Source organism: Geotrypetes seraphini, chromosome 11, assembly GCF_902459505.1.
Source record: "Geotrypetes seraphini chromosome 11, aGeoSer1.1, whole genome shotgun sequence".
NCBI lineage: Eukaryota > Metazoa > Chordata > Amphibia > Gymnophiona > Dermophiidae > Geotrypetes > Geotrypetes seraphini.
The window spans coordinates 83188381-83200921 of record NC_047094.1 but is presented as its reverse complement, the minus strand read 5'-3'; the positions used below and the strand labels follow the sequence as shown (position 1 = coordinate 83200921).

At 45.4% G+C, this 12541-nt stretch overlaps 1 protein-coding gene across 2 annotated transcripts in view; it reads left to right on the top strand.

Moving 5' to 3' along the window:
• Positions 1-2221: 2221 nt before the first annotated feature.
• SAMD10 (sterile alpha motif domain containing 10) overlaps positions 2222-12541 on the top strand; it is a 109046-nt gene continuing 98726 nt past the window's right edge. For both annotated transcript variants that reach the window (XM_033963166.1, XM_033963164.1), the window contains exon 1: positions 2222-2488. In XM_033963166.1, coding sequence (XP_033819057.1) covers positions 2458-2488 — 31 coding nt within the window. In that variant the 5' untranslated portion in view covers positions 2222-2457. The remainder of the gene's footprint in view (positions 2489-12541) is intronic.

Genomic DNA, 12541 nt, shown 5'->3' with positions numbered 1-12541 from the left:
GTGTGCATTTAGCACGTGCTAAATCAGTTAGCGTATCTTATAAAAAGTACCCCTAAGTATCTTTAAAAAAAAAAATCGGTCCTCAACTTAGCCTATGTTTTAGATTTCGGCCCCTTATGTGATTGAGTTTGACACCCTTGGCCTACATTGTATACTACACTGTCTTTGTCTGAGCCACCAACATCAGTGTTGCACCTCATACACAACACTTCCAGATCGCCAGTGCTCCATATCCTTAAGAAGAATAGGCCTAGGTTTTGTACATGTGGCTATTACCATTTGACAATGCGTGTGTTTGCTGTGCAGTATTTACTGAAATGCTGATCAGTACATTAATAACAATAGTGCAGTACTAGCACAGACATGCTCTATCACGCACTATTTGTAGATGTGCTAATTTGCCAATTAGTGCATGGATATTTCTGGCTTCATGCATCCATGCGCTAATTTCCTTAGCGCATGGATGCTTAGTTAAAGGAGGCCTTAACCTTTCCTGTCATTTTATTGGCATTCTATTTCCTTGTGATTTTATTATAAACCATCTTGGTGGTCTGTCCAAGAAGGTGGTATAGCAAATTCAATAAACAAATTCACATTCCTCTGAAGTAGGGTTACCAGATGTCCGGATTTCCCTGGACATGTCCTCCTTTTGAGGACATGTCTGGGGGTCCAGAGGGTTTTTCAAAAGCCGGCACTTTGTCCAGGTTTTGAAAAGCTTCCCGACATAATCGCATCAGGAAGGGGCATCCGCGCATGCTGTCTGGGGGCAGGGCTGGAGGGCGGAACAGGGTGGGAAAGAGGCAGAACTGTGCGGTCCTGGGGGCGTAGCCAAGGGTCCGGATTTTCCCGAAGGAAAATCTGGTATCCCTACTCTGAAGCTAGTTATGTTATATACTTATGTCAGTGAAGATGTTCATGCCTATAACAAGTTCTATTTTTCCAATTAGACCAGTTCTGTGATTACTTAACTTGTGTCCTAGAAATCCAGTGGAGAGAAATATCTCAATTCCACCATTGCCTTTCTTGTGTGTAATGAAACAGTTTGTGGGCTACGGTATTTTGATACATTTCTATTTTATACAAATGACAAGTGAGGGGCCTTAGGCATCTGAGCCAATCAGGGCCTTAGGCTCCTCCCTGTGCATACCAGGATGCACTAGGAAGGGGAAGGCCCACCATTTTGGAGTGGCAGGCCTGCAAGCAGGAGGGACTGAACATCCCTCCTGCTGTCATCTAATTTTGAAGTACAGGGGAGGGGCATCTGATTTTTTTTTGTAAAGGGGAGGTGTCATTTCGGGGGGGGGGGAAGGTCCTTGTGGAGGGCCGAAGTCAGTTCGATGGGCAGAGGTTTTGCGGCAGCAGGAGGGAGTGGGCATACCTCCTGCTTCTATTTGGTTCCGGGGGGTTGTGTGTGTGTGTGGGGGTGCATCTGTGCCCATAGAATAAAAAATGAAAAAACAGGCAGACCTCTCGGTAACACCGTTTTTTCAGGTCAGTAGTACCGATCCTATTCTGGAATGCAATGTTAGGTCATCGATTGGATGGCTGGTTTTAATATTAATGACTTCATTTGCATGCCAGAATCAGAGGATGTACGACCGCATGGAAAACCACGCGGTCAGTAGTTTTGTGCATCAGGTTGGAAAATTTGATTGGCCGCTAAACCAGTCAAACCAGTTTAGCGACAATCAGAGGAGACTTTTAGATCATCTAACCCAGAGTGCAGTGTAGAGCAGTGGTCTCAAATTCAAACTCTTTGCAGGGCCACATTTTGGATTTGTAGGTACTTGGAGGGCCTCAGAAAAAATAGTTACTGTCTTATTAAAGAAATGACAATTTTGCATGAGGTAAAACTCTTTATAGTTTATAAATGTTTCCTTTTGGCTAAGTCTTAATAATAATATTGTAATTTATAGTTAAAGAGACATATGATCAATAAACTGTTCTATTTTACTTTTGTGATTATGATCACACATACCAAGGGCCTCAAAATAGGACCTGGTGGGCCGCATGTGGCCCCCGGGCCGCATGTTTGAGACCACTGGTGTAGAGTATCTAACCCAGAGTGCAGTGTAGAGTAGGAGGGATAGGAAAACAGAGAAGGAGAAAGGAAACAAGAGAATGGAGAATGAGGGCGAGGCTGGGTAGGAATGAGTGGGGGAGGGCTGCAATTTTAGCCTTCCAGTCTGAGCTGATTAGTTTTCAAAGTGTGATTGTGCTGTGAAAGAGAAAGGGCTCCTCCTGGGTTTCGCGCCCCCCTCCCCCCAAGACTGCAGCTGCAGCTGCAGCTCTGCTCAGAAGGGAGGAGAGCCTGCTGGGGTTGCTCTGCGACCAACACAATATGCAAGGACATTTCTGTATTCTTCACATCTGTTTGTAGCAGATCTTGCATGTCTGATATCCAGCAACCTTAGATCTAAAATCAGTCCTCTGAGGGACAGGAATGCTGCTCTGAAAATGAGTTACAGGGACCCAAAGTGTCCGGAAGGTAAGCAAGCTCTATGACTTTATTAAACAAGGCAGCTGGGAGAAGCGAGCCCATCACACTGTGTTCTTTTGTTGTTGTTCTGATTGTACCATGGCACCTCTCAACCCCTGAGCACACCTCCAAGGTTACCAGCAAGTTAGGGCTGGAGGCCTGGTTCCCAAGCCCATGAAGAACAGAGAATGCCAGCAGCCCCTGCATTCTGCTTAGAAGGACAGCTTCAGGTACAGCCTATTCACATGGTTAAGGGAAAAATGTGCATTATGCTTATTTATTTTAGCTTGTAGGGAAGAGGAGCTGTTTAAGGCTTGGATAATTAAGTTACTTTCCTGTGATAATTGTGACTTTCCTGTGGAAGCTAAGCTGAGAGATTCTTGTAATAGAGGAAGATACATGAATGTCTGTATCCCACATCCAGTCTTCTAGCTTGCCCCATACCTGGAGTGCAAGTTTACAGTGCAGAACGTGTTGCTGCATTCAGGAGACCCACCAAGCTATGCCCTGCTGTGTCTCTCTCAAAGACAGAGTATACGTCTGTCAAGGTGTATTTTATGTGCTTGTCCTGGCTCTTTGTACTGATCAAAAAATATGTTTTTATTAATTAGATTTAGCTACTGCATTCCCAGCATAGGCTGACTTTAGTCCTCTATAAAATGATGCACAGGAGTTGTGAGCAGAAAGCACTTATTTAATTTCTTTAATTACAAAGTTGGAAAAACCTGAGCTTTTACAGTGCTCTGCTCTGTTATCTCAGGACAAGCAGGCAGCATATTCTCACATATGGGTGACGTCACTGACAGAGCCCCAGTACAGACACTTTAAAAGTGCATCGCTGAGAGGTCACGTGATGCTATGAGCTGAAGAAGACATGAGTCAATTCAGCTCCCGAGCCCTAGGCACTGAATTATCTTTAAAGTGCCGATTTACTATTCTCACAACAAGTGAACTTGGTGGACACGATCCTACCCTACATGGACCAATATCTGACCAGAATGAAGGCAGATATGATAGCTAAATCGGCAAAAAAGGATCGAGATCGCCTCCACGCAGCTGAAGACAAGATGGCGCCAGTGGTCTCTTCCGAGGTGAGCCAATTCTCAGCAGAAGCCTTACAAGAACTCACTCGGGTGGTAACGGCAGCGATACAGCCCGGATTGGACCGGCTTTCAAAACAACTTAATCACATGAAGACATTAATAACAGACACGATGAGGAGAACTATTGAGTTGGAGAACATGAGTATCTACATTGGTTGATACTGCCCACACGCACACGGAAGCACTCACCAAATTGCAAACGGAGCGCCTTTAGGATATAGAAAATTGTTTGCGTCGCTCCAATCTGCGACTCCTTGGCATTCCGGAGTCTGTGGCTGATTCGAAGCTGTTAGAAAGAATGGAGCAATGGCTTGCTGAACACTTTCCTCTACAGGAGGGATTGGGCCCTATCAGAGTGGAGCGTGCTCATCGCCTGAGCCAGCCTCAATCTAGAGAGGCACGCCTCAGGATGGTAATTATAAAATTGCATAATTACAGCCACCGAGTGGAAATCTTATGAAAATATAAACTGATTCGGGACACACTATGCTTTGAGGAAACTCCTGTTCGTATCTTCAAAGACTACTCTGTGGCCCTTACTGAAAAATGTAAACCTTTTTATGCTCTCTGTGCCAAACTGGCAGAGCACAAGTTGAGATTTATGTTTCTTTACCCAGCAGTGCTCCAACTGTATCATCAGGAGACATGTCACACCTTTGACACTTTTGCTGCTGCAGATACTTACTTTAACACTCAGATGGATCCCACAGTTCATCCTACCTGAATGGATTCTTACATTACATTAGGGACTTCTATTCCGCCTATACCTTGCAGTTCAAGGCGGATTACAAAAGAGTTAACTGGACATTTCCAGTGAAGTTACAACAGTGTTGTTTGTTTGTTTTTTTTGGTTACAAGGGAGGAGAGGTAGCTGGATTAATTCTGGAAGAACTTGCAAATTGGATATTAAATTGACTATGTTACTGTGTGATATAACAAATAGATTACAGTTAGAGTACAAATAAGATTACATTACATTTCAGGGATCTGAATACTTGGTTGGTGTTTTGGGGAGGAAGAGATTATTTAAGTGGAGGTTTTGGGGGAGAATTTATCTAGGAGGAGTGGGGAGGGTTGGGTTAAAATATCTGGATAAATTTTTTGAAAAGTAGAGTTTTGATTTCTTTTCGAAAAGTTTTGAAGTCGCCCGTTGCCGTCAACAGGTTGGAGATGGAGTGGTTAAGTTTTGCTGCTTGCGTCGCCAGAAGGTTATCAAGCATCTTTTTGCGCTGAGTGCCCTTGAGTGGAGGGAAGGCAAAAGGGTTCGGAGTTATTCTTTGTCTTGATCTGGTTTAGGCGGTTGTTTAGATAGGGGGGGCGGAGCCGTTTAATGCTTTGAATAATAGACAGTAGAATTTGAATTGAATTCGTGCTTGCATAGGTAGCCAGTGAGAGTCTAGGAAGGCAGTTGTAATATGATCATATTTTCTCAGGGAGTAGATCAGTCTGAGGGCAGTGTTTTGTATAGTCTGAAGTTGTTTTATCATGTTGGCAAGGCAAGGTAGATAGAAGGAATTGCAATAGTCCAGTAGACCTAAGACTAGGGATTGGACAATTAGCCTGAATTGTGCTGGGTCGAATAATTTTCTTATTTTACGTAGATTTCTCATAATTAAAAAAGCTTTCTGGGATGTTTTATTGATTTGGGACTGCATTGTGCAGCATCTGTCTATCGTTACTCCTAGGAGTTTGAGTTCGGGCTGTATTGGGTATTTGGTGTTTTTAATTTTCAGTTCTGTAATGGGAGTTTTGGCCTTTTCGAGCAGAAGGAATTTTGTTTTATCTGAGTTTAGTTTCAGTTTGTGGTCTACCATCCATTTTTCCACTGCATCTAGGGTTATTTCCAGTTTTGCTGTAGTGGTGGGCTCTGATGGGTCGAAGGGGAGGAGTATGGTGATGTTGTCTGCGTAGCTGAAGGATGTAACATTTAAGTTATCTAAAGTGGCTCCAAGGGAGGAAATAAAGAGGTTGAAGAGCGTAGGTGATAGAGGTGATCCTTGTGGAACTCCGCATGGGTTGGACCATGGTTCTGATTTGATATTATTGGACTTTACCCTGTAGATTCTTGATTTGAGGAATCCTTGGAACCAATTGTAGACCTTGCCTGAGAACCCAATGGCGTCAAGTATCTGTAGCAGTATGGAGTGGTCAACCAGGTCAAATGCTGCGGAGAGGTCAAGTTGAATTAGCATCATCTTTTTGCCTTTGCTAATTTGCTGTCGAGCTGTGTCTAGTAGTGTTACAAGTAGTGTTTCCGTGCTGTGGTTGGTTCAAAATCCTGATTGTGAGGGGTGAAGTATTTATGGTCTTCCAGGTAGTTGGTGAGGTATTGTGCAACTAGACTTTCTATTATTTTAACGTATATTGGTATTGAAGCGATTGGTCTGTAGTTGGAGGGGTTATCTATTGGGCCTTTGTGGTCTTTCATGATTGGGGTGATTATGATCTCTCCAAGGTCTTGAGGGAATTGACCTTCTGTTAATGTGGTTTGAATCCATAGCATGAGATTGGCTCTGAATGTGGTGGAGGAGTTTGATAACAGGTAGGTGGGGCAGTTATTTAGGTCGCAAGAAGCTTGGCTGTATTTTTTGTAGAGTCGATTCATATCCGACCAATGTAATATGGGGAAGACTGTCCAGCTTCTGTCTGCAGCGATGGCTTCTCCTGTTGAAGGGTTTGTTGTTATCTTGTCAAGGTGGGTGTGAGTATTGTTGAATGCGGTTCTGATCTTGGTGATCTTATTTTTGAAATGGTCTGCTAGTTGGATAGCTGTCGGTGGGTGGTTTCCTTGTGTAGCTAGGTGAGGTTTGGTGTCGGTGAGATTCTTTACTAGATTGAATAGCTTTTTTGTGTCTAGGGTTTCCGTGCCTATCATTTTGGAGTAGTAGGCTTTCCGTTTTTCCTTGAGTTGTTCTTGTATTGGTTGATTTGATTCTCCATGCTCTTTTTTTTCCATTCTCTTTCTAGTTGTCTGCAGAGCTTTTTTAGTTGGAGAAGTTCAGTGTCGAACCATTTGTCTGACGGTCTGCAGATTCTGAATTTTGATTTTTCAGGAGCTAGCTCATTCAGGATGGTTTCGCTTACAGTACGCCATTGTGATATGATTCTGTATTATTTTTCCTTTTCAGCCAATTTGTGCTATTTGGTTTGCCATATCATAAACATTTTGATATGTGGTTCTTTGGCTTATATGCCCTATTGACTTTATTTACACTGCAAAGGACGATGATTTGTCCAATCTAGTATTTCTGTTCTTACTGGAGGTTGATATACACTGAGTTTGATAATAGGCACAGTTCTGTAAATTTGTTCTAATAGATGCAGCGCAGGGTTAGGGGGAATTATTTTGTGTCTTCACCTACTGAGTCCCTGAGTTTGATCAGGAGGCGAGAGGTTTATAGAGGGGAGAGGGAAGGTTTTGGAGGTACAGTTGGCTACGGGGAGGGAAGGGGGAGTGGGGGTTGGGAAGGGTTGGGTTTTCTTGCTCACTGTGTATTCTCTTTGCGCTCTCAACATTGTCTAGATTGATCAGCACCTTTGTACTATTGCTCCTGCTACTCAGCTGTGAACATATGTCATGGTCCAGGGAGAGGCTGGGCGCCCGGGATCTTGGTTATTTCCAGTTGCTTTTGGACATGATATTTTTTTTTTGTTTTCCTCTTCTGACAAATTCTTTATGAATAGTATCTTGGAATGTGTCAGGCATTACGTCTCCCATCAAGCGTACAAAAATATTGCATCAGCTTAAACGCTATAAAGCAGATATAGTGTGCTTACAAGAAACTAGACTTACTGCACTGGAACATTTGAAGTTACGAAAGTCTTGGGTGGGATCGGTGTACGCAGATTCATCTATACACAAGAGGGCAGGAGTTGCTATATTATTCTGTAAAGCTTTACCTCATGCTGTCACAGTCCTTGAACAGGACCCTATGGGTTGTTATATCCTTTTACATGTGTCTGTGGGTCACTTCCGGTTCCACCTGTTGAATATATATGGCCCTAATTCATATCATCATGAATACTTTCAAACTTTAGTGAAGCTTATGACAGAGCGTATGGATGGCCTTATATTTCAAGTTGGTGATTTTAACCAATCCTAGATGCGACTCTGGATTGGTCCCAGCCTGGCATATCTCAGGCACGATCGGCCACACGTGGCATTCCATATATGTTCTCGGCGTTAGATTTAGTGGATCCCTGGCGATTATATAATCCGGGGGTCAGGGATTACACTCATAGATCCCAAGCACAGGGAACTCTTTCCAGAATTGATTACATCCTAGTATCACAGACCACATTTCCTCAGGTGGATGCAGCGGACATAGGCCCTTCAGTTATTTCTGATCACTCTTTGATATGGGTGGATATTAGTGTGGAGTTTGGTACAAGAGGTCCCTTATGGTGGAGATTCCCTAGCTATCTTTACGCAGACACTCATTTCAAAGAATATCTTCAGACTAAATTGGAGAATTATTATAAATTTAATGCACAACATGTAGGAGGCCCGGAATTATTCTGGAATACAGCTAAGACAGTTCTGCAAGGAGATTGCATTGTGTATTTGGTGGCCCACAATCGACGCATAGAACGGGAGGTGCAAACAGCTAAGCGGGCATATATACTTCACCCCTCTTCTGTGACAAAAGAGGTGTTGCATTCCACAGAAATAGCACTCAATTCAATTCATGAATGAACGAAAAAGATGTTCAGTTATTATAAATACCAATATTGAGAGTCACGTGATGTGCTGAGCCAAGTGAGACGTGCCTTGCTCGTGCTCCGGGGCCCCGGGTCCCTCTGTGCCTAACCCATCCTTTCTACCGGTCCTGTACACTCCTTGACCATCGGGGTAGTGCATGGACAAGTTTCTGCATTTATCCAGCCCGGTCATGAGTGGCAAGTCGTGTCGCTCCACCAGAGAAAGGGAGACTAGATTGGCGCAGCCCGAACCCAAGATGGCAGCGAGTGAATCGGGTTCCGCGCTCCCCTTGACGGAGGCCCATATTGCCGCGCTGTCTGCCTCGGTGGTGCGGGCGTTGGATTCCCGCTTTGAACAACTCTCCAGCCAACTTACATCGCTGGAGTCCCTTTTGGGGGAGACCACTAGGCGCACGGGCGAGTTGGGGCACCGTGTATCAATGGTGGAGGATGCCAACACTGCTTCGGCAGCGGACCTGGCGTCCATGAAAGCGCAACTCCAGAGGCAAGCTGACAAGTTGGAGGATCTCGAGAACCGCTCGAGACGGGATAATCTGCGCCTGGTTGGTCTCCCCGAAGCGGTTCCAGACTCCCGCCTACTCTCTACTTTGGAGTCCTGGCTCCAGACAGCGTTACCCTTTCCGGCTGGTGTGGGCCCTCTGAAACTTGATCGGGCGCACCGCCTGGGCCAGCGATCTGACAATCATGACTGTGCTCAGGTCACTATCTTTAAAATCCACAACTCAGCTGTGAAGGCAGAGCTGATGCGGCAGTATAGGCAAAAGCGGAATACCCTTTTGTATGAGGGTTCTTGGGTGTTTCAAGATTACTCCCCGGTGCTGCAGGAGCGCCGGCGGCGCTTCTCCCGCATGTGCACAGCTCTTTTTGATTGGAAACAACGATTCCAACTTCTCTACCCGGCGCAGCTGAAAGTTTGCACTCCTACAGGATGTCAAGTCTATGCCACGGCGGAGGCTGCACAGAACTATTTGGATGCACTGCAGGGGGAGTCTGGGCCCTCATCGGCTCCTTGAGCCCTCTACCACTGCTGGGGCATGATGCTGTTACTCTTTGGTGGAGGCACTTTCCTCATTCTTGTTGGGCCTACACCTATGGGGCCTAACTGATTTCTAGACCTTTCTCTGCCCTATAGCGTCCTGGTTCAGCGTGGAGTGCTTGCTTTTGCCCTGCTCTTGAGCTGCCTAGCACCCTATTGCAGCTTCATCGGCTCAGTGACTCTGCCCTTCTATATACTGTTGTGCTTGCACTCCTTTGTTATATGTTTCGTCAAACATCTCGAGGACCTTTTCTTTGAGGCTTTGTGAAGTGCTTGGGAATGCTTTCCTTTGTTTAGGGCACTTGCTGGGTTTATGTTTGGGTGTTTTTCTCTGGGGGGGCTTTATTTAGTTCTCTTGGTGTGAGTGTTTGAATGCAGGGGTGAGGGGTGTATGCTAGTTCCCTTCCGGGCTGTTTGGCTGCGGAGCCTCTTCTAGGGGCTTTCTTGTGGACCCCGGGTTCGCTCTTTCTTTATGTATCTGAGTTTTTTCAGGTTGCCTCCGTGTAATTGCGGTTGTTGGGTGGCAGCGAGTGGCGTGTGGATGGTTTGAAGTGGATGATTTTGGGGTAGTGTGTCGAGCATGGAGTGGGTTGGGTCGAGGGATTTGGGGCCCTGTATACGTCTTAGCGTGACTCTCTCTCCATTCCACTTGTGGGACGGGGTTTTTGTTTGTGGTTCGGTTTCTGGAGGATTTGGATTGGGGTGGTTGGGGGGGTTCTTGGGTGGGAGTGGGGTGGGTTTGTGGGGGTGGGGGGTTCTCCATCTGTTTGTATGTTCCATTTTTTACCTATGTGCACTTTTCAGTTTTCTTTTCAGTCTCTGCCACTTCATTGTCACTACAACTCTGGGGGGTGGCTGGGCCCTTGGGGTAGTTCTCACCTCTTTCTTTTTTCTTCTTTCTGTAGCGTTTTTCTTGTTTTCCTGACCTGAGTACCCCTTTTAGACTTACATCTTGGAATGTAGGGGGCATCACATCCCCTATAAAGCGGTCCAAAATATTAGCTGCCTTACAGCGCTATCGGTCTGATATTGCTTGTTTACAGGAAACCCGTCTGACAGACGCAGAACATCTTAAGTTGCGCCGTTCTTGGGTGGGGGAGGTATATTTTGCCTCTTCTCAGTGCCGTCATGAGGGCATTGCAGTGTTGGTCCGAATGTCTTCGCCTCTTGGAGTGCAAGTTCTTTGATAAAGCGGCTGATGGTAGATCCTTGCTTTTGCAACTTACCTTGGGAGCACGATCCTATTTTTTCCTTGTGGTCTATGGCCCTAATTCGGGAGAATCGGCTTTCTTGCAACGGTTGCTTCATCTTTGCTCTCGTTTTCCTGGAGATCCTCTTCTTCTCCTGGGTGATTTTAATTTGGTGATGAATCCTGATCTGAATAAATCTGGCTCCCCTGTTTCCTCTTTGGGTGCTAAGGACCGTCTTCTTTCTGACTTTTGTGATACTCTTTCAGTGGTGGACCCTTGGTGCCTTCTTCACCCTGAAGTTCGTGACTACATACATCTTTCTCGCGCACATGGTACCTGGTCTCGTAGATCATATTCTTCTCTCTTCTCCACTGTTCTCTTCCGTCCTGTCAGCCGGAATTGGTCCTCTGAACATTTCTGATCACACCCCGATTTGGGTGGATATTCACCTTGATGCCACATATCTTCGGATGTTGTCTTGGCGGTTTCCGTTTTATCTTGCTCAGGATGAGGAATTTCGGACCTTTCTGCAGACTCAGTGGGATGATTATTCCACCAATAATGCTCCCCACATGGATGATCCAATTTTGTTTTGGGAGGCAGGAAAAACTGTGATTCGGGGACATATTATCTTTTTTCTGAGTGCTCACAATAAGCATATTAATAGAGGCGTCGTTAATCTGGAACGGGCCTTACGATTGGCAAAACGGTCCTTTCATTTGCATCCTTCGAGGGAGACTCGAGAATGCTATTTGTCTACTCAGGAAGCATTGAATTCGCTACTTCATTTTCGTTCCCAAAAATGGAGGGCTTTTTATCAGCACTGTTTTCAATGATATGGAAACAAGCCTGGACGCCTTATGGCCCGATTGGTTAAGACTGAGACTGGTAGGAAGCCGATCTTGTCTCTTCGGACTCTTCTACGTCTGAAATCTCCGAGGTCCTTTTTGACTTTTTTGGCCGTTTGTACAATGCTCCTGATGATGTTTCTCTGGACTTGTTGACAGATTATCTTAGATCTTCTGGTCTTCCTCATCTGCCAGAGGAAGTGGTATCTTCTCTCAATAGTCCGTTTCGGGCGTCTGAATTGGAGTCAGCCACCAAAGCTCTTCGCTCTGATCGGGCCCTGGGCCCGGCTTCTTTCTTCTACTTTGTATGGACCATTGCTGGCTTATTTTAACGCAGCTATTCCTCAGGGCTCCTTTCCGCATTATGCTAATGAGGCCCTTATTTCCTTATTGTTGAAGCCTGGAAAGGAGGCTGACTTACCTGGATCGTATCGTCCCATTTCCTTGATTAACGTGGATCTAAAACTTTTGGCCCTTATTTTGGCTGATCGTCTTGCCCTCCATCTCCCTAAGCTTATTCATGAGGACCAAGTCGGTTTTGTTTGGGGCGGTCAATCAGTTAGTAATGTCCGAAAGGTCCTCTTTGCACTTGCTCATTGTCATTCTCACCAGATTCCAGCTCTCTTTGTTAGTCTAGATGCTTCTAAGGCATTTGATAGCGTCCATTGGTCCTTTTTGTTTCGTACCCTAGAACACATTGGGTTGTGCGGGTTTTATCTCGACACCATACATGCTCTCTATTGTAATCTGAGGGCCTCGCTTTTGGTTTTCTATACTTCGTGGTTGCTCTCTTTCCCCCCTGCTGTTTCTGCTTTCTTTGGAATCTTTGCTGTGTACTCTTTGGGGGTTTGCGGAGGTGCGGGGCCTGCAAGTTGGTGAGCTTGAGCTGAAGACCTTAGCCTATGCGGATGACATGTTTCTGATTCTTACTCGGCCTGAAGATTCTTTGCCGACGGCATTAGACCTCATTTCTGAATTTGGATTTCATTCAGGTCTTTCCCTCAATCTGGATAAGTCCTTGGCTTTACCTGTACCGCCTGAGTTACAAGCAGCGTGGAGGGGTGTTTTTCCTCTGCATTGGGCTGACTCAACTTTGAGATATTTGGGGGTTACTATTCCTCGGGACTTATCTAGTCTGTATCGCTTAAACGTTGACCCACTGT